Source organism: Oryzias latipes, chromosome 14, assembly GCF_053564925.1.
Source record: "Oryzias latipes strain Hd-rR chromosome 14, Olatipes_Hd-rR_3.1".
In the NCBI taxonomy this organism is placed as follows: domain Eukaryota; kingdom Metazoa; phylum Chordata; class Actinopteri; order Beloniformes; family Adrianichthyidae; genus Oryzias; species Oryzias latipes.
This window is the reverse complement of record NC_136250.1, coordinates 17237954-17256870: the sequence shown is the minus strand read 5'-3', so window position 1 is coordinate 17256870 and position 18917 is coordinate 17237954. Positions and strand designations below refer to the sequence as shown.

At 37.8% G+C, this 18917-nt stretch overlaps 1 protein-coding gene across 6 annotated transcripts in view; it reads right to left on the bottom strand.

Moving 5' to 3' along the window:
* Positions 1-87: 87 nt before the first annotated feature.
* gria3a (glutamate receptor, ionotropic, AMPA 3a) overlaps positions 88-18917 on the bottom strand; it is a 77452-nt gene continuing 58622 nt past the window's right edge. For 2 of the 6 annotated variants that reach the window (XM_004076486.5, XM_078931266.1), the window contains 4 exons: positions 11128-11375; positions 5175-5289; positions 3125-3373; positions 88-1279 (listed from right to left, as the gene is read on the bottom strand). In XM_004076486.5, coding sequence (XP_004076534.1) covers positions 3128-3373; positions 5175-5289; positions 11128-11375 — 609 coding nt within the window. In that variant the 3' untranslated portion in view covers positions 88-1279; positions 3125-3127. Of the gene's footprint in view, positions 1280-3124; positions 3374-4983; positions 5290-10307; positions 10423-11127; positions 11376-18917 lie in introns of those variants that run through there. The other 4 variants (XR_013647633.1, XM_078931265.1, XR_909990.4 and 1 more) reach the window with 4 other exon arrangements.

The window sequence follows — 18917 nt, the reverse complement described above, 5'->3', positions numbered from 1 at the left end:
GAAACTCCAAAAACATCAAATATATCTACCGGTACACTGCAAACTTCATTAAAATGTGTTTTTTTACAGGAAAAAACAAAGCCTCAATAATATAAACTTGCTTTTTATTAAGGAAATGTAATAAAACTTTGTACATGACCTCTCCAGAGGTTTCTTGATTCCACACATGCAACCTGGTTAAGGAGTCGTTACAAAGACAAACCGGACCCAAAACTCGTCATTGTAAGTCAATTAAACCAGGATCCATTTGGAGTTGCAGCTCGTTTAATGGTCACCAAATTCACATGCACTTTATGCTGATGGCAGGAAGGATGGAACAGATGTAGGCTCGCGTGGTCGGCGGCGTTTAGCTTCGTCCTGTGTGTCATGGAAACAAAAGTTCGCTTTTTGTTGCGTTTGCTGCCGTCTTCCTCGCTGTACAGCTCCTCTTCGGTAGAATGCATAGGCAAAGAAAGCTTATCACAACCCAAGAAGCTATGAAGTGTCACCAAGAAAAGAATTGCAGCTGCAGAACAGCACTCAAATCAGAACACAGGAGAAACCATGAGCTCGGCTTAACATTGGAATAGTCTATTCTATGAAAAGGGGCCTTTTTTTCTGTCACTGAGATTTTACAAACATGGGACTAAATGATACAAAGTGGGCCTTTTTTCCCCCTAAACATTTGAAATGATGGCAGTTGGAATAAACTGGTATTAAAAAGCAGTGGATAATCAGAAGTTGTATTTTGGGAGTTTTTCTCAACAGTTTAACCTTACAGGCTGAGTGAGGCTTGTCCTAAATATCCAGAAGAAAAACCTTAGAATAAAACAAGAAAATTACTTGACTTAATATAACATTTATCCAGCTCCAAGTCTCACCACAAAAATATGTATTTAAACGACTCGCATGACTTTGTCAAGGTTTTGCTTGAAAACCATGGCTTTTTTTGTCTTCCTTTAGAAATATAAAACAACCGTTCCATCAGTTCATCTCAATTCTCTCAGTCTTTGATTTTTTTTTCTGTTGTTTTCAAGTTAATTTAGTCTTAATTGCATTGCCATGAAATGCTCCATAAGGCACTACAAGAGGCAAATCCTTTCAGGCGCACAAGTCCTGCTGTGTCTTTGCTCTCTGTTAGTGTGACAGGTCTGAAAAACCCACAATGAGCACTTGTTGACTTGTAGGCTTTTGTCCAAGCTGAGGACAGGGCGCCCTCGTCCCCGAGGGCGTCCACAGAGGGATTTTGGGATCACACTGAGTGCTGTTTCCATCCACCAGGGGGATTCATGTACCACCTCTGCAAAGGCAAAAACATGAAAAAACAAAACAAATATTTGTGTGTTTTCGTATTTTGCCTGAGTGGTAGCAGCTGGGAAACTCAAAACAAAGTCTCGAAAAGACATTTAATGAGCTTAAAGAAAGTATTTCCTGTTACTTCTCTTTGGAAGTGAACGCCCACCCCTCAGCCCAGCCTGAGGTCTCTTGGCTCTCTGATTACTCACAAGTGTGGGAGAAACATTTGGACATTGGAGGTTCCGACTGGATGCAGTTTTTTTTCACTTGATGCGCACAGAAGCCTCCAGAACCAATCTACTGAGGAGGGGTTGGAGCAGGGGTCTGCAGTCTTCAGCACTTAAAGAGGCATTCGGGTTGATTTCTCACTGACCACAACCCAGCAGGAGGCACAAAGTCTTATTTCACCCTTTCAAAAGTTCACATGACTTCCTTTCAAAATAAAAGACAACCTGTGTCACAGAGGATCATCTCAATGCAGCAAACGTAGCTGTAGACAGTATAATATAAGCAGTGATTTAAAAAAAACGTTATTTTACTGTTTGTGGTGCATTTCAGTGAGAAATGTATCAATCTAACCAACTAAAATGAAATCAGAGATGATTACATGAGCCTTACCATATTTTTCAAGCCATGCGGCACACTTAAAATCCTTAAATTTGTTCAAAAATAGAAAAGCTTATAACCCTTATGCACCTAAATTCTGGTTGTGCTTACTGACCTCCACTCAATTCTCTGCAGTTCATCTTGTAATACATACTGTCCTTTCAAATGTTTGTGAATTCATTAAATAAAGTTTGAATTTGGCAATTCTTTTGCTTTACTAATTACATACTTATTTTTCTTTAACCAAAGAGCCACATTTGGCTTCAGAGCTGCTGGTTGCAGACCCCTGGTTTAGAGGATTCCTATCTGGACCTGGCTTCATTGAAAAGGCAGTTCCTACTATAACCAAACCCGGGCTATAAGGACTTCTGAGTTCCTTGTCACAGATAGACGTTTCCATGAGCACAAGTAAACAGGTTTATGTGCTCTTTGTTTGATTATCACAACCATCACATGTACTTCATTATTCAGCTGCTCCTGTCTGATAATGACTGCTGAGCAAGGAAAAGCCTTTGACCTCCAGTTTGAAAATGTGACCACTACTTCCAGGTTACACGACCATGACAGTACTCATTACTTCAAAATAAAATGATCCAACAAAAAGAATAATTACAACACTGATTAGAGAACCATTGTTTTCTTACCACTTTAAGCCATGACAACTTAACTATTTATTTCAGATTTGTATTCATTGTTGTATATTTGAACATAAAATGATGTAGAAATAGCTGGAATTTTCTTTTTAATGACAGGTAATTGTCAATACCTTAACTTTAAGATGGCCTTGCTCGCAATATCAGCAACCAACTAAGCCCCGCCTCTTTGCCCAGTTTCAGAAAGTCAAATACTTTATTAGACGGCCATGTAAACTGGTTACAAAGTTTTTCTGTTCAGATATGCAGATATGGAGGTGGACTTTCTGGCCATCCTGCTCTCCAGTCTCTTTACAAGGTCACATTAACAGGAAGTGCAGGTCTACAAAAGAAATCCTGCATTCTGGAGCACATAGCTGTATTCCAATTTACATTGATGGTTATCCTATCATCAGGTCACTGATAGTTTTTCTACTTAAAAGTCAGAGGTGCATTTGTGCTCCTCATCAAATTGTCACATCAGGACAGAGGGGGGGGGGGGGGGGGGTTGTCTACACAACATTTGAATCTATCTAACTTTGACTTACAATAAGTTCTGAGCATTAAACAAACACAAAGCACAACATAAATAGAAAGAATCTCAGGTGTACCTTTTAGATCTTAACACTCTCTGTCCCGTACACATTGTAGCCTTCACGGTACGTGGCAAAGTTCTGGGCGTTTGCAGGAGGGGCTGGCTTAAAGTTTTGGGCATTCTTTGCCAGCTTGAGTCTTTTAGTTTCTTGCCGTGACTTATAGCAGAATTCTATCAAAGCCACGGTCATAGCCAAGCCAAGGCCTCCAACTAGAATATAGAAGACTCCTGCCACGTTGCTCAGGCTTAGTGCACTTGTCTTGTCCTGGGGGAGGGGTAAAGACCATTGTTAAGAGTTTGGAATGACACCATAAGGCAAACACCACATTACAAAACACAAGCGCATAACCTACATTCACATCTTGCTTAGCTATCAGGAAACTGGAGGTAGCTGACTGTTTCTAGAACCTACAGCTGCTAAATTTAGGCTTTAAGTGAGAAAACAGATTTACACAGAATGAGAAGTGTCTGATTTCTCCTCACCAGTCCTTTGTAATCTAAGATCTGAGAAGGTGAATGTAGAGAGACTTACTGTCTATCCTGCTCTCTGGGCTCTTTACGAGGCCACACAAAGAGGAAGGTGGTCGTGGTCGTACAGGTCTACAGATTAAATCTCATTTGTCTAGCATAGCTGCTCAACTTCTCCCTCAACACATTTCCTCTAAACAATCAAAGCTGTGGACGGTGAACTGAACCATTTTGCTGCCATTCAAAGCCAAACAGTCGTATTGAAATTCATTTATGTGAGTTTTACCATTTGCACTTACTTCTTTTTTTTTTTTTACTTTCAATGTCATTTATATGTTCTTTGCAATAAATGTCTATTTTTACCAGAAAAAAAAAGCAATTTTGTCTGTTGAAGATGAAGAGATTTTTAGATTTTTTTTACAAATCCAAAGCACATTTTCCTTAAGAAAACAGCACATAAGAGCAAAGTTTGAGTCAGGCGACTTTTTTTTGTCACTCACAAATGTGAAATAATAGGACAAAAATACATAGTTTCTTCGCTAGCAACAATTCAAAGACAAATCTGCTTTCCTAGACAAAAAACTCATTTTTCACCTTTCGGCTTATTCCACCAGTAAATTAGCTTCTACTGAGTCGCACATTTGGTTTAGCAGAGATTTTAACGGCAGAAGCCCTTCCTGACACAACCCTGTATTTTCTTCGGACTGGGGACTGGCACAGGAGGACCCAGACTTACATATTTGATAATAGTTTATTAAATTTAAACTTATTGGTGAGGATTCTCATTCAGACTCAATAACAGACAAACTTTTTAATCACACTTCAGGGAAGTTTTAGTACTGCGTGTTATCATTAGGTTAAAGAAATTACATATTGCAATTCCACAGCTCCTCAAAAAGTAAATAAAAAATAGTTCACACGTCTGCAAGATTTTAATAAAGTCATGCTTTTGATGATGAATTCCAGCATGACTCCATCAAGATCTCAGCCATCAGTCAAGATCTGTTTGCAGTTTTATCAGTGCCTTTATTTATAATTGGCAAATAAAGATATGGAAATCTTCTCATTGAATCAAGACTAACATTTTCTAATGAAGGTTTACTGCTGGGATTTGATATTTATCATATTTCTTTATCCAGTTTTTTTTTTTCGACACATGCAGTGTTCACCGCTGGAAATATGGTTTGAACTTTTTAACTTCTTTTAACAGTAGTGTTTTGCTTTTTTTGGCACAACAGGCGCAAACACAAATGAATAAGACAGACGATAAACTAAATTTCAATAAAGGTTTGGATGAAAGATAGCAGTATAATGGTTTCAATTCAGTTCAAAACTGTATGGCATGAATGTAAAGTATGTGTCGTCATGCTGCAGTTGTCTGCATACAGTGGTGATGATTTTATGCAATGAGTCATGTTTGAAATAGTAAACTGTGTGGATGAACTACTGCAGTTGTCTATGTGTTGATCTGAAGACAAAAAAAAAGGATATCATGCTTATTATTTCTGAGAGAAATGTATGCTTAAGATGTTTGCATATGAACAGTTAAGTCAAAATGCAGTTTAGCCATCAGTATGAAAAGACCTGCAGCGACTGACCTTACTTCCAGAGTCCTTGGTTCCACATTCACCCTTATCGTACCACCATTTGTTTTTCAGCTTGTCTAAGATGCCTTGTTCACTGAGTTTCAATACTGCAAGGTTTACAGGAGTTCTTCACGTGGGAAATAACATAAATAACATTGTATTATGTTATTTTATGTTATTCAACTTTAAACTACTTTATACAGTACAAAGCGATAGAGTAGGGTCCAGGCCAACATTTCACAGAAAGCAGGCAGTAAAAACTTTCAACATCCAGAGCTGTCCTAACATGCCGGACCCCACCTTTATCGCTTTGAGTAATCGGCACACACTGATCACAAAAAGAATTTTTCAAAGGGCAAAATAAAGCAGCTTCTGTTAGCTGTCAAAGAATAATCATACTATTTTTTTTTTTTGGTACATTTTGTTGTTTGGATCTAATAGGAACCCTTTCCTGACTAACAGACAAACACAGCAGCGTCATACTTTCATCACAGGTTCCCCCCTCAAATACAGAGCAGACAAGAGCTGCTTGAAAAAAGCTCTGGCTATCATCGAGATCAGCAGTTTGGCTTTGGCTGCGATGAAGCAGCCAGAAAAGATGGAGGAAATTTAGCTCGTAGCTGCTGCATTTGAGGGGGGCTGTTCAGCAACACATTACGCTCACTTTAATTGACTGCTAGATTTCCAGGCTTGTTTCCTCTTAGAAATGATTAGTGGATGTAATCTAACATCGTCAAATATATTGTATTCACCACTGAGTTGTGTGTCCAAAAAGTTAAGTTTTAGATTAAATAAATGTAGATGATGAGGTGAACTTAGGGCACCTTGAAAGGTAAAGATTTGTTTCCATTTTAGCAAAAAGAGAACAGAAATAAAAGTTTTGCTTTTTGCAAAAAAAAGTGATACGCCTCCCTTTAGAGGCTTTTAATTCAGTTTTTACAGCTTGGAAAACTAAATGTACACTGCAACAATTTATTAAAAATTTTATTGCTGAGTTTCTCAAACTCTTGCTCATTGGCATCAGCCTTAACCCACTGAGAGCACTGGAAAGTGAGAATATGCAATTCTCAACAGAAATAGCAAAAAGATCTGTCAAAAGTTTTGTCTCTCTGAAATATGAAACAAAAATGAACAAAACATAAATTCTAATGCATACTGAAAACCCCCCAAAAAGGAATCACCAAGAAAGGCTAAAAAAAACAAAAGGTAGGCTCGGAAGATAAGTGTTAATGACACATACTGTAGCAATTTAGCATTTTTGAGCTATTTGTATAGAAACGTTTGAAGCTAAAAAAGGGTAAATGGTGTTTTTCTTATTGGCAATGTCCAATAGAATACAGTTTGCTTAGTGATTTTTCATCTTTGATTCCATCCTTTTTTCAAATTTATACATTTCTGGTTTAAATTTTCATTTGAACATAAGATAACTGTGTTACTATCCTACACTAAATTATATTTTAATTGTTTTTCCTAATATGACCCTATTTTGGACCGGAGTTATGTAAAATACTCAAATGTTACCAAATGTTCTCAGCTTTTCAAAAATGTGTATTGCCAAACGGTGGAAAAACACTTACAATCCAAGCATAACCCAATGGTTCCAACAAATGCTGTCAGGGTCCCTTTAAAAAGAATTACATATATTTGAAAAGACAAAGTAGAAGAATTTGAAAAAATATGGCAACCTTTCATACATTTTGAAAAGAATATGGATCCTTTAGAATAGAATGTTGATTGTTATTTTTAGATGGTACAACAGACCTCTGTTTTTACTTTTTACTTCCTTAATTTTAATTTTAAGTTTATATTCTTCATTTTGGCAATGTCTAAGAAGAAGCACTCTTGTTCTTTGGGGTGGGGGGTGTTAAAATAAGACTGTAAATAAGAGAAATCATTATCTAAATACTGTTGATAAAAGTTGCAATTTTTGTAATGGCTGAATCGAGTGAAATGTCAAATTGTAAAATTGTGTTTCTGATTTTTTATACTTTTTTGCAAATATAATAAAAAGAATGTGGCAAACAAATGTGTCCAAATTTCTTTACTACTTATTTCTTCTTGCACAATAGAGGACATTCGCCCTTTTGTAGTGCTGTCCGAATCTACAATTCCAAAATCCAGTGACCTAGAAATTTTCCACAAGTTTCTGCGAGTTCATTGATGGTCACTAGATTGGAGAATATGGACCACAATGCATTGCGTTTACATGAATTTGCATGTAAAATAAATGTGTTTCAATTAATTTTTTTTACTAGTCATCCAAGTTTTCATCTTCAAAACACAGTGGATTCATAAATAGTCTTCATAAATCTAAATTATCAAAATATATACAAACTTTATCAACAGGTATTGCCATAGCAACCCGAAGCGTGTAATTATGGTGGAGCTTTCTTGAAGCATTTTGTCTTTTACAATTAAATGTCAGTATTAAGAAGTATTAGCTAATACAATTTCCTTACTTAAATATTTCTTGGTATTATTATTGTGATGCTCATTTTAAGGAAATTGTCTCTGCTGAGATATTTTACCCCTTTTGACATCATCATGTTTTTAGAGATTTCGCAAAACCTTTTTTGTTCAACAAAATAAGCGGTGTTTGGGTGCGCAACATCCAAACACCACTGTTTCTGCAGAAGAGCCCTTCTTTCAAAAATCGGTGAAGTGATTTATCATCATCTATTCTGACCTACAGAGAAGTCAGAGGAGAAATGGCTGTCAGGTCAAGTGGAGATAACAGAAGGAAAAATGGCCAGAAAAGGGTTCCTCCTGAACTTGGCAAAGCCATTTTGATTCGTTATAAGTTTTCCAGAATACCTCCACCTGCACACAACTGTCAAAAAGAAAAACACTACAATCTGCTCCAAAGTCTGAAGGAGAAGCAATTTTACAGCAGCAAGTAACCTCTGAGAAATTGGATGATTTATCTGACCCGAGTTCACTTCTATTTCTATCGATCCAAAAACAAATCTGCCACAAACCCTGGAATTAAAGCCACGGTGCAAAGGTGGAAGGGGTCTGAGATTCTGTGAGGTGTTAAAAAAGACTTGTCAGAGAGAAAAAGCTCAGCTCTGAAACTGAACATCATGCTGCAACAAGAATACTACATAGGATTTCTGTAAATAGTTCTTTTTACCCCTTTTCTTATTTTAAAGAAATTATTAGTAGATCTTTAAACAATTTCATTTATTTTGGTTTATATGTTTTTCTCTCTAAGTCATATCTTCACGAGTTGATAAAAACCTGTTTAACTTTTAGTTAGAATGTTTTACAGCAAGTTAATAAGTTGCAAGTGTTCCGCACTGTCTGCACTATTTTAGCATTAAAATGACTTATATTGTTCAATTTAAGGTCATTTTTGTCCATGTTCAAGTTAATTCTTCTAACTTTTATTGAATACCTATAAGGACTGCTCCCGCAAACTGCATTGTGCATATAGAATCAGACAAAAAATCCACTATTTGGTAAGTTATCTTCCTCTTTTGAGAAATTAAGAAGTAAAACTACGATTGCAACTGTAGAATAAAGGATTTCTTAAACCTATTTTTCTTTTCAACCATAACTTTACCTTTCAGGATGCCTGCAAAGTTGTGTTAAAAAAACAGCATGAAATAAGAAATAAAAAATACACTTCAAGATTAAAAATGAGAATATTGCAAACCATGCAGCTTTGTTTAAAAAACAAATGTGAGGCTGCTTTTCTTAAATATTCCAGAGGAACATGAAAACCACTAAATTTGTGTTGTTTATGCGTCTGTATGTTTTTCTCTGAAAGCCAGATTTCCCCAGTGGTCGTTACATACAACATATTTGCATCTCATTGTTGGATTACCCGCACGCGTCTTTCTGACAGAGAAATAAGGACAGAGAAATGTGGCAGTCAGACATGAAGATGTTGCTTCAATGCGCTTGTTTCTCTCTAACCAGGCCTAAATGGATGAAAGCAAACCAGCAGCAAGAAGAAGAAGAAGAAGAATTTTTGTGCTACCCCTTTGGTAGCATCCGTGCCATGTTCACTAAAAAAATGACAGGCCAGAATCAGTAACAGCAGATCTGACCTCGGGTCTCCAACCTAAAAGAACACTATAATTCTTTGAACATGATGAGAGCTGGGGAGAAGAGTCTGACATGGATCCACAGTTGCTACACCCCGCTGTCTGGGGCTGGAGATCGGTAGTGACAAAAAGATGTCTTGATCAGACACGTGTCCCTGCTGCTTTGCAGGGTTGAGATTGTGCTGCAGCATAAATGCTGTTCATCAAGGACAGTTTTACTTTGAGCTTCTCCTGTAACCTAAAAAACAAAAGTGAATAATTTGTATTCAAAGCTGCTTACCTGGATAAGCTTTAACAGTTCTGCAGGTTTAAACACATTTGTGTTAATATAAAACACATTGGAATGTGCCCTTTTCCAGCAGCTGCTTCTGATCAAATTCAAAAGATACATCGTTTCTAAAAATGTTATCTTGTGGCCGAAAAGTCAAGATCCAAATCAGACCCTTTTGTGGAAATGGAGCCCCTGGTCGTTTCTTAGTCCCTGTGGGGTTTACCAGGTCAGGGTGGGAGAATCTTTGACTGGCTTCAAATCGAGACCAAGCAAAGGTTTTTAATCAGTTGCACGTTGGATTTCAGTGAGAGAAGGATTTTTTCAGACAAAAAAAATAAACAAATCAAAGGTTAAAAAATTGGCCCATAAAAAGGTCACTCTGTCATTAGAGTTCTCACGTTTGCCTGCGATGCTTAGTCCCCTCAAGACAACGCTGTTCCCTGTGCCTGCCCTGTCTGACACTAGAGAGTGCACACACTTTTTTGGGATTATTCGACTAAAATAATTCACTTTTGGTCTGTGGATACAAAAAACAACGTGGAAAAGTTCCTGTGTTTCATAGCCACAAGCCAAACATTTATTCCCACACAAATGCTGCATTTCCTACATCTAGATCAAAGACTTTGAGTTTGTCTAAATGATTTAATCTCCTCTATTAGCCTAGTAAAGGGTTCCCAGTTGATCACAGTGTTAATGTAATGGCTAAACATACGGGTGCATCAGTAGCTTGATGGGGGCCGTCAGCCTCAGGCTCCAAAGTGACAACAGCCTTGCCGATTACTCTGATCTAAGATACCCGACTTTGGTGACATCGAGGCTGACCTTAGAGTCACCTCCCCCGCTGCCGCACTCTCCCTTGTCGTACCACCATTTGTTTTTCAATTTGTCCAAGAGGCCTTGCTCATTCAGTTTTAACACTGCCAGGTTAACAGCATTTCTTGAAACGATAAAACATAACTTGTAAGAAAATGAACAGGTCCGTGAGAAATCTAATATGGAATATTAGTAAGAAATAGGTCATAAATATCAATGGTTCATTAGGGGAGCACGGGAGGGACAAATTGGTACAAAATTTCACTGGAGTGGAAAGGCAAGAAGTAAATTTACAGCAAAAGGAAAAAAAGATTAAGTATTTGAAAGGTGGCATGGAGGGTTGCTCATAACTGAAGTGTGCGGGATGGGGACATTCTGTCATCTTTAAATGGGAAATAAGTACAAACTGGCATGCAGCTTGACATTTATCACAACTGACAGAGCAGCATCTGAACTAGCAAATTAATTCAAGAATAAATGAAATAAGCAGTAATGCAGAGAGGCACAACAGAGACCAGGAGGAGAGGAGGGTGAAGGGGGGAGGACAAACGAAACAAACAAGGCTGGAGAGGGTGACAGTCCACATCCACATTCAAACGAACATCCTGAGTGTGAGAAAAATACCAGTGACCTTCAGAGAGAACAGCACAAACAGATCAGCACTCACAACACAAACAAAAATGTCTCAATTCAATTCAAACAGAACATTTCTCCCACTTGGAAAAACATGAATTAAGGAAAAGAAAAAAAAAAAGAGAATGACAAAAGGAAACATCAGGGAGGGTGGAATACTATAACAACATGGAGATTGTTATATTATCCCACCCACCCTAATGCAGAGCCTTTGGGCGTGGCCACGCCGTAGCCTTTTGAATCCAGGTTGCCGCCCACTTTCATGGTGTCGCACGGCTTCCGCTGCTCTATATACTCGTTCATGGTGGATTCCAGGAGAAAGGCAAACTTGCCCTTGGACTTTCGCACCCGGGAAACCCCGTCTGGTGTTGTCTTGACAAACACTGAGGGTTCGGCGGATTTCATGTATGACCACATTTTCTCATAAACAGCTATTTTGGAGCGCTGTGGAAAAGAGAGAGAAGACAGAAACACCTTAGTGATGACCAATTTAATAAACAACTTTTTCTCAAACATTTATTTTAAAGACCCACTCCGATGAAAACGTGGTTTTTGGTGTTTTTAACATGTTTTTGTGGCTTTTTTATGAATATTTTGATACATCCACTTGCAAACAAATGGATCCATGTACGTCTTTGTTTTCTTCGTCTGAGCTGGCATCTGGCTTAAAACTGTATGGCTGGATAGCTCCAATGTTGCTCACTGTTTTTGTTGCAGCAGTCATATTTGGCTGAGGGGCTGTAAGCTAGCAGGAGAGCACGTAAACAGATGGGTGAAGGGAAGGAGGAATGGCTCTCCACCAATAGTTCTGCCCACAACTCAGAGGCAAATTTCATATCAACTACTGTAGAAAAGGACAGGTTTTTAAAAAGTTTGGCTAAAAACAGAATAATCATAACTAAAATAGCTCAAAAGTGAATCAGAGTGGGTCTTTGAAGCTTCATCAATTTTTGATGGCAGCTCAAGGTTTAACTTGGAGGGCTTCTGTCAGAGCTCTGGTTATTCAAATTCTGGGGGTCTTTAGGAAAAAATCAGTCTTAAGAAAGGATGCATATTTTTTACTATAGTTGAAAGTTTTTATGTTGATAAAAAAGCTGCTAACAGAACTAAAGCTGCCACAGATTTAATGAACAGGATCAGAAGACAGGCCAGCTGGGACACAACAAAAACGTGAAGTTTGGTGATCACAGCTTCGTAAATTATTTTTAATCTGGTTCTGTGACAAACGACATCTAAAAAGTAAAAGAAAAGTCGGAAAAAACTAAGAAAAACCTGACCCTCCTCAGGTTTCACAGCACTTAAGACAGAACAAGCTCTTTGATTCTGCTGTTTCTTGCATAAACAAACTCAAAACTACCAGCTTTGATTATTCACAGAGCAGAGTTGTGGGCCCTCACGCATTTTGTTTTCCTCAAACCCTGAATTTCTGTTGCTGCTTGTCACTGACCCACTGCTGTCAGGGGAGGAGCATTGCAGAAGGTGTTTTGGATCATTAAACACCTCACCTCAAACATTCCTGTACAATTTAACAACACACTGACAGCTTTCCACCTCCTGTGATTCGCCACGGATCCCCCCTTTCATACACAAACAGCTCAGCTGAGGTAGAGTGGGCTTTTTGCCAGTCGCCTGAAGTCAGACAATCTGGCAGCTCAGCAGAAGTAAAGCGAGTATCAATATTGCTGGCCAGACATGACCTTTTCTTTCTCTGTGCTCCTACCAGCAGGTCACACCTGGTTCCAGTCATTATATGCTATAATAGTTCTGTTGAGTCCTTTGCCTCCCGCATGCTAATAAATATCTACATTTGTCACACAGCATGTTTGCTTTTATGTACTTTACCCATGAATCAATCACTTTGCTCAGAGAATAAGAGCGGAATCATTTTGCGCCACTAAATATAAAAATGTAAAAATTTTCTTAGTGTGAATTAAGTGCATTTAAGGCCTGTTGTACATTAGCGGATGTGAAACAATAATACATCTATTTGTTATACTCAAGGTCATATTTAGCCTCATATTTCATAATGTTTCCCTTTTTAATTTCTCAGGTTTCTGGTCCAATTCCCATGCAATGTGGTAAATGGTCAATAGTGTATACTTGTATAGTGCTGTTCTACCTTCCTTGTAGGCCCAAAGCGCTTTTACAGTAGTCCTATTTACACATTCACACACACGCATTCACACAGTGAAGGCAGCTCCTCTGCCGAACAATGGCGCAAACCCATAACCACTAGAGGCAATGTTCAGTGGGGTTCAGTGTCTTGCCCAAGGACACTTTAACACATGGGTGGGCAAGGCGGAAATAGTACCTGCAATTTCCGATCAGAAGTCCACCGCCCCACAGCTGCATCACAGTTCTCATGCAACACGATATATTAAAGCTTTAAATAAAAATGCGAATAAAAATCATATAGTTGTTTTATTTTTTTAAACATTGATTAAAATTGACAATAGTCCTCCACTTTTTGTGCTTGAGTCTAGAAAATCTGTGCAAAGCTTAACGTATAGGTAGAAATATCTGCCTGGAAATGTTCTGTGTAAGAGCATTCTGGGTTGGTCCTGTTGAACTCAAGTGTCTGATTCCTATATTTCTAAATATTCATGGAGTACAGCGGGATGCAGAGTAGAGAAAGCTCTGGAATGCACAAAAAGACAAAAAATTGGAGCAAAAAAGTATCTGATGGTTCTAAAGCGTTTAGAGTCAAAATCCTTGAAAGCAGAAACAGATTTTGAAGAAACTTCAAAAGCAAATGCAGGAATACCAGGACAGCTTTACCTGCTCAGGAAGAGTTACACTTTTTAGGGACTTCATTTGTCTAATTTGCCATGAATCGTAAAAGTTTTTCTGGGCTGAAACCATATTGTCCTGTCACGAAAAAGCCACAGTCAGTTTAAACACGGGATGTTGTCGCTTAAAATGCAGCTATTGTTGTGTGAGAGGGTACAGAAGGGCTTTCCGAGGCCACTGTCTTTAACATGTTTGACCTCCTTACTGACGGCTTTACCTCTGTGGCCGAGTCAGCTGCCAGATGGAGCACAGCCCCGCTCTGACACTGCTAAAAATGGCCAGCAGAGGCTCACTGCCGGTCACAGGGGAACACAAGTACACAGCTGTCTACAATAGAGGAGAAAATGACGAAGGCTGCATGAAACTGGGCTAATGTAACCTTCTGTTCTTGGATCTGAGCAAGAAAAAGGACTAGCAAAACAAAACAAAAAAAATCACCTTCTTCTGTGGCAGCAAAATGCACACAAATTTCTTCATTCTGAAATGTGCAATGAAATGTGCAAATATCACATTACAACAAGACCCTGAAATGGTTGTTTCAAAATGCAGGACTACAATGAGTTCTGCATAAATCACCGTAGAACCAGAGACTCCAAAATAGCTGCTCGGGACAATTTATGTGCCCCAACGAGGACATAATCCAAAATATGCACAGTGATAAATTGAGCTCAGCATTCGGATGTGGACGTCTTCCTGTTTCTTTTCTTTATGCTGTCCAGCATATCACGCTGTCAGCAAAAACAAATGAAAACAAACGAGCTGCAAGACCACGCAAGGCCCCGCAACATATACAGCAGCATAAATAATTCATCAGGGATGTAATGGATTGTGAGCTCAGGCTTGTAAGTGAATCATTCTTGACATATGCACGATTTCAGTTCAGTGGAGTGTTCATGTAAACACACCTCACATGACAATAATGGCTGATGACAGGGCCTGGTCATGGTGTGAAAAGAAGGCTTTCTTTTCTGGGTTACATAGAGACGCAGGCTTGTCAGAAGCAGGCTGGTCATTTCTGCTCCAATCTGTGAGACTCCTGATGCCAGACCAACACCACCACCCATCAGCCGTCACGACAAAAAGGTTTATCAAAAGAAAACCAGCTCAGACTGGTGGGTTTGTTTTGAAGACCAACCACTCTGAAAATAAATGTGTGCAGCCGTCATTTTTATCAGTCAGCTGCTTAAAGAAGTGAGACTGATTCCTATCTTAGTGGATGTCTGTCAGGCTGCTCCTCTGAGGCGCAGACTGCAAACCAAACAAGGCCTGCTTCTTCCCTTTGAAGTTTAATATTTATCTGCAAGCACTGTTGAGCAACATACATCGTTGATTAGAAATTATAGCTCTCTTACTGAATGTTGATGCAAACAAACTAAGAAATTAAGACTCAAAGTAGAGACCTAATTAAAACCCTTCCCATCTGTCTCCAGTTATGCCCTAAACTTTACTTTTGCCTTGAAACCAAGTTATGTAACAGACTCCTGTGTTACTGTATCGCTACCAATTAAAACCATGTCTTTGCTAACAGTTTATGTTATCTGTAGAGACAGTTTGGGAAAGAAAGCACTTAAAAGTCTTGTTCAAATTAGCAGCAAGTGTAACTAAATATTTTCAGAACATTACTCTCATGGCGCGAATTTTGTTCCACCGCCACTGATAGAATTATAGATTCCCGCATAGAAACAAGATATACTTTTTTCTTTTTTACATTGTTTTCAAAAAGAAGTTGAATTCTGGTTCAATTCCTAAAAAGCAGTGTTCCATCAAAACTTGTATTTCATGGGCATTACATTAAAAAAAAATAGTTTATGGCCACAAATTATTATTTTGCCCACAAAGTACTAATTTGTGGGTACAAATGAGCATTTTGTGCTCACGAATTATCAAATTGTGTACACAAAATAGAATTTTGTTTTCACAAAGTAGCATGTTTTGTACACAAATTAGCATATTTTGTACACAAATCAGAATTTTGTGCTTATGTAATAGCCTTTCGTGCGCATAAATTAGTCGTTTGTGGCAACAAATTAGCAGTAGGAATTGATGATACAAAAATACAATCTTTTGCGCGCTAAATACTTATCCGTGTGCACAAAATAAAAATTTGTGCTCACAAAATGCTATGTGCTCACAAAATGCAAATATAATGCCAATTTATTCCCACAAACTACTACCGGTAATCTGTACACAGAATAGTAATTAGTGCACACAAAATACTAACAAAATGCTAATTTGTGGCCACAAATTATCAAGGTTGTCACTTAAAGGTCATCTCCACAGCTCTGTTTTTTTTCGTATTTTGGTGTGTTGTTTTTTTGTTTATAACAACTTATTTTTCTAGTCCTTTTTGTGTATTAGTAAGAAAATCCTTTTTTCTAAATAAACATAGAGGGGCGGCACCAGGGGGTAGCTATGGGTTGCTATAGCAACTGCAAGATTTGGGAAAGCAACCCCATAGCAGCCCCAAATATATAAAAGCTTTAATTAAAAAAAATGTTCACTGTACAAAAAAATATTGCATGTCTACCTTCTCCATTTAAAATTTAATGTATTTCATGTTTGTGTCGTTTATTTTGTGTTAAAATGTGACATAAAACCGCACTGAAAAGACAGTGTGTGAGGTACGCAGTAGCACCGTCTCAACAAAGAGGGCGCTCGTGAGCTCGTTAGTTGGAAACTACATTTTTGTATTTTGTTTGTGGATAATTTGAAATATGATGGGTGGTACATAAAATGTTCTCCAATTCTAAAATGACCTGTATAGGGGTCTCATTTGTATGTCAATCTGGCTCTGAAAGAGTCAGTGCCTCACCAGCCACAACCTTCACAGCTCTAAACATCCTCCGTGTCTTCCATACATTGTAATGAGATACACACAGACACCGCTCTATGTAGCGATCAGGTTGAAAACTTTTGGTGGTAGCTCCTCCCACATGCGGCTTTGGTATCAGGCTTAAAAACACAGCTTTGGAAAGGCGTCGAATTATAGCAAGCGGCGTTTTGGTCATCAAAAATGCCGGTTTTTATGCACAAGCAGCAGATTTGCCGCGGTTGATGCCAGTAACATCATAGACTCTCAACAGCTCCTCTTAAATAAATTAGTGTTTGTTTTCCTACCACACTTCAACACGTCCTTCTCTTTAATCAGACTTTAACAGTTAACACATTTTTAAGTACAATCTATCAACAAGACAATAAATGTAAATCTGTATTAATTAGCATCGTATGAATATGTGTTCTTGTTACTTTCCTTTTTGGAAATGTAATTTTACTTAAAAATGAATCAGCAACTCCTCACGGTCACTTAGCAACCCATAAACTACTTATAGACATATAAGGAGCCCTAGATTAAATATTACCTAAATATCTAGGTAATATTTCAATAAAAGCCTATATAGCTTTAAAGTAACTTGTCACTGAGAGTTGTTCCCTTTAATGTTTTCTCACGAGTGAGTGAGGTTATTTGATTCAACACATTCTTTGAAAAAAAGCTCTTATTATTCCAACAAGAGTGTTGAGTCATTTTACTGACTTAAGGAAAAAAAACTGTAATTTACGGGAATAGAAAAAAAGGGTTTTTAAAACAATTTGTGAATTGCAACTCCAAAGGCATATGTATAAAATCTACAAAAAGCACAAAACCCCCCAAATAAACCCAAAAAGGAGATGTGATTTGACTTGTTTGAAAAATCTCCCATTACCAGAATTGAGGTTTGCATCATTTTATGTCACATTTTAGCTTTTAATTAGTAGATTTGCTGATACTTTTTTGTGTGACTAACAGTGTTTAGGTCTTTTCAATCCAGAAAAAGTTACACTGGCTATGGCACTCAAATGACAATTAAAATATTTCCAAAAAGATTTATGATGTTTGTTTGAAAATGACTTAACTTTCCAATGAAAACCAGTTGATCAAACAGTGCAAGCATTAGTTAGTCCAATGTATTTACTTGTTGCCCTTTAATACTGTGTGATTTAAACGTATTTGGGTTTTTCTCAGTTATGAAAACACAAAACCTATGTGTGACTTAATAACATTCGGTCTGGTTTTCTTGCATACTGTATTTCAAAAATGTTTAATGAAAATGTGAACATTATATTCCTATTTCATCTTAGTGTCAATAAATGTGGCTCAATATGCCAGGTCAGAAATTATCTGCTCTAACACAGCAGCTCGTTCTGCTTAAATACGTTGTTATAATATTAAAATCACAAAACACTCGGTCACATCTCTGCCTGTCATTTCTGTTGTAAGCATGTTAAACAAGATTAGGGGCATTTCTTTATGAAATGTGGTCGCCCTCGTCTCCTTCATGCATGCATGCTTTGATTTTGATATGCTTGAGCTGGCTGCGTCTTAACACGAAAGCCCTCTCCTGCCGGCAGCGCATCATAAAACCAAATGAGACCTGCACCACGTTTGCTGTTCCTAAAATTAAGATGAGATTGTACGATTTTCCTTCCACAGCTGCTGGTGGACAAATGCTGAGCCAGAAGAGAGATGGAAGGAGAGTAGGGTTTTGTATTTATCTGGTGTTTTCAGGTTCAGACCGAGCATTCACACCAAGAGAATGACTTGGTCTAAAAATAGGAGCAGCTCAAAGCAGGACACTGGATGTGAATTTCATTTCTATTTCATTTATGAGGCTGCAGATTTGAGAAAAGAGGACAGAAAATACTTCTAAAGTCATCAAACCTCAAATTCAGTCAAATCTTAATGAATTTCATCTCATTTCAGATTAAAAAGCAAAACATTTGATGAGCATAATTTGATAGTGTTAAAAAACTAGATGACTTTCATAATTGTCTTTATAAATATCCAGTGTGCTGATGTTCTAATCACTAAAAAGGCTTAATGTCTCACTTTAGTTCATTTTGCTTGATGATGGTTGCATAGTTTAGTTGCAAAAGTAGCTCGATTTCAGTAGCTCTAAGCGTTTCCTAAAAATTCATCCTATAATGGCATCTTCAAACCCTTGATCAAGACAAATACATGCAACATCTTCCAGGTGTTTAGCTTTTTAATTTTGACTTAATTCCATTGTCCCAAACAAAGTGCATCCTTAATTAGAAGGAAGTAAATTAAGCTATTAAAATCAGCTGCTCAACTATTTTGGTTTAGAAGTGCTGTATCAGAAAAAAAAAAGATCAAGAACCAGGCTTTGCTTATTGATCGCTCTGTCAGTTTGCAGTTAA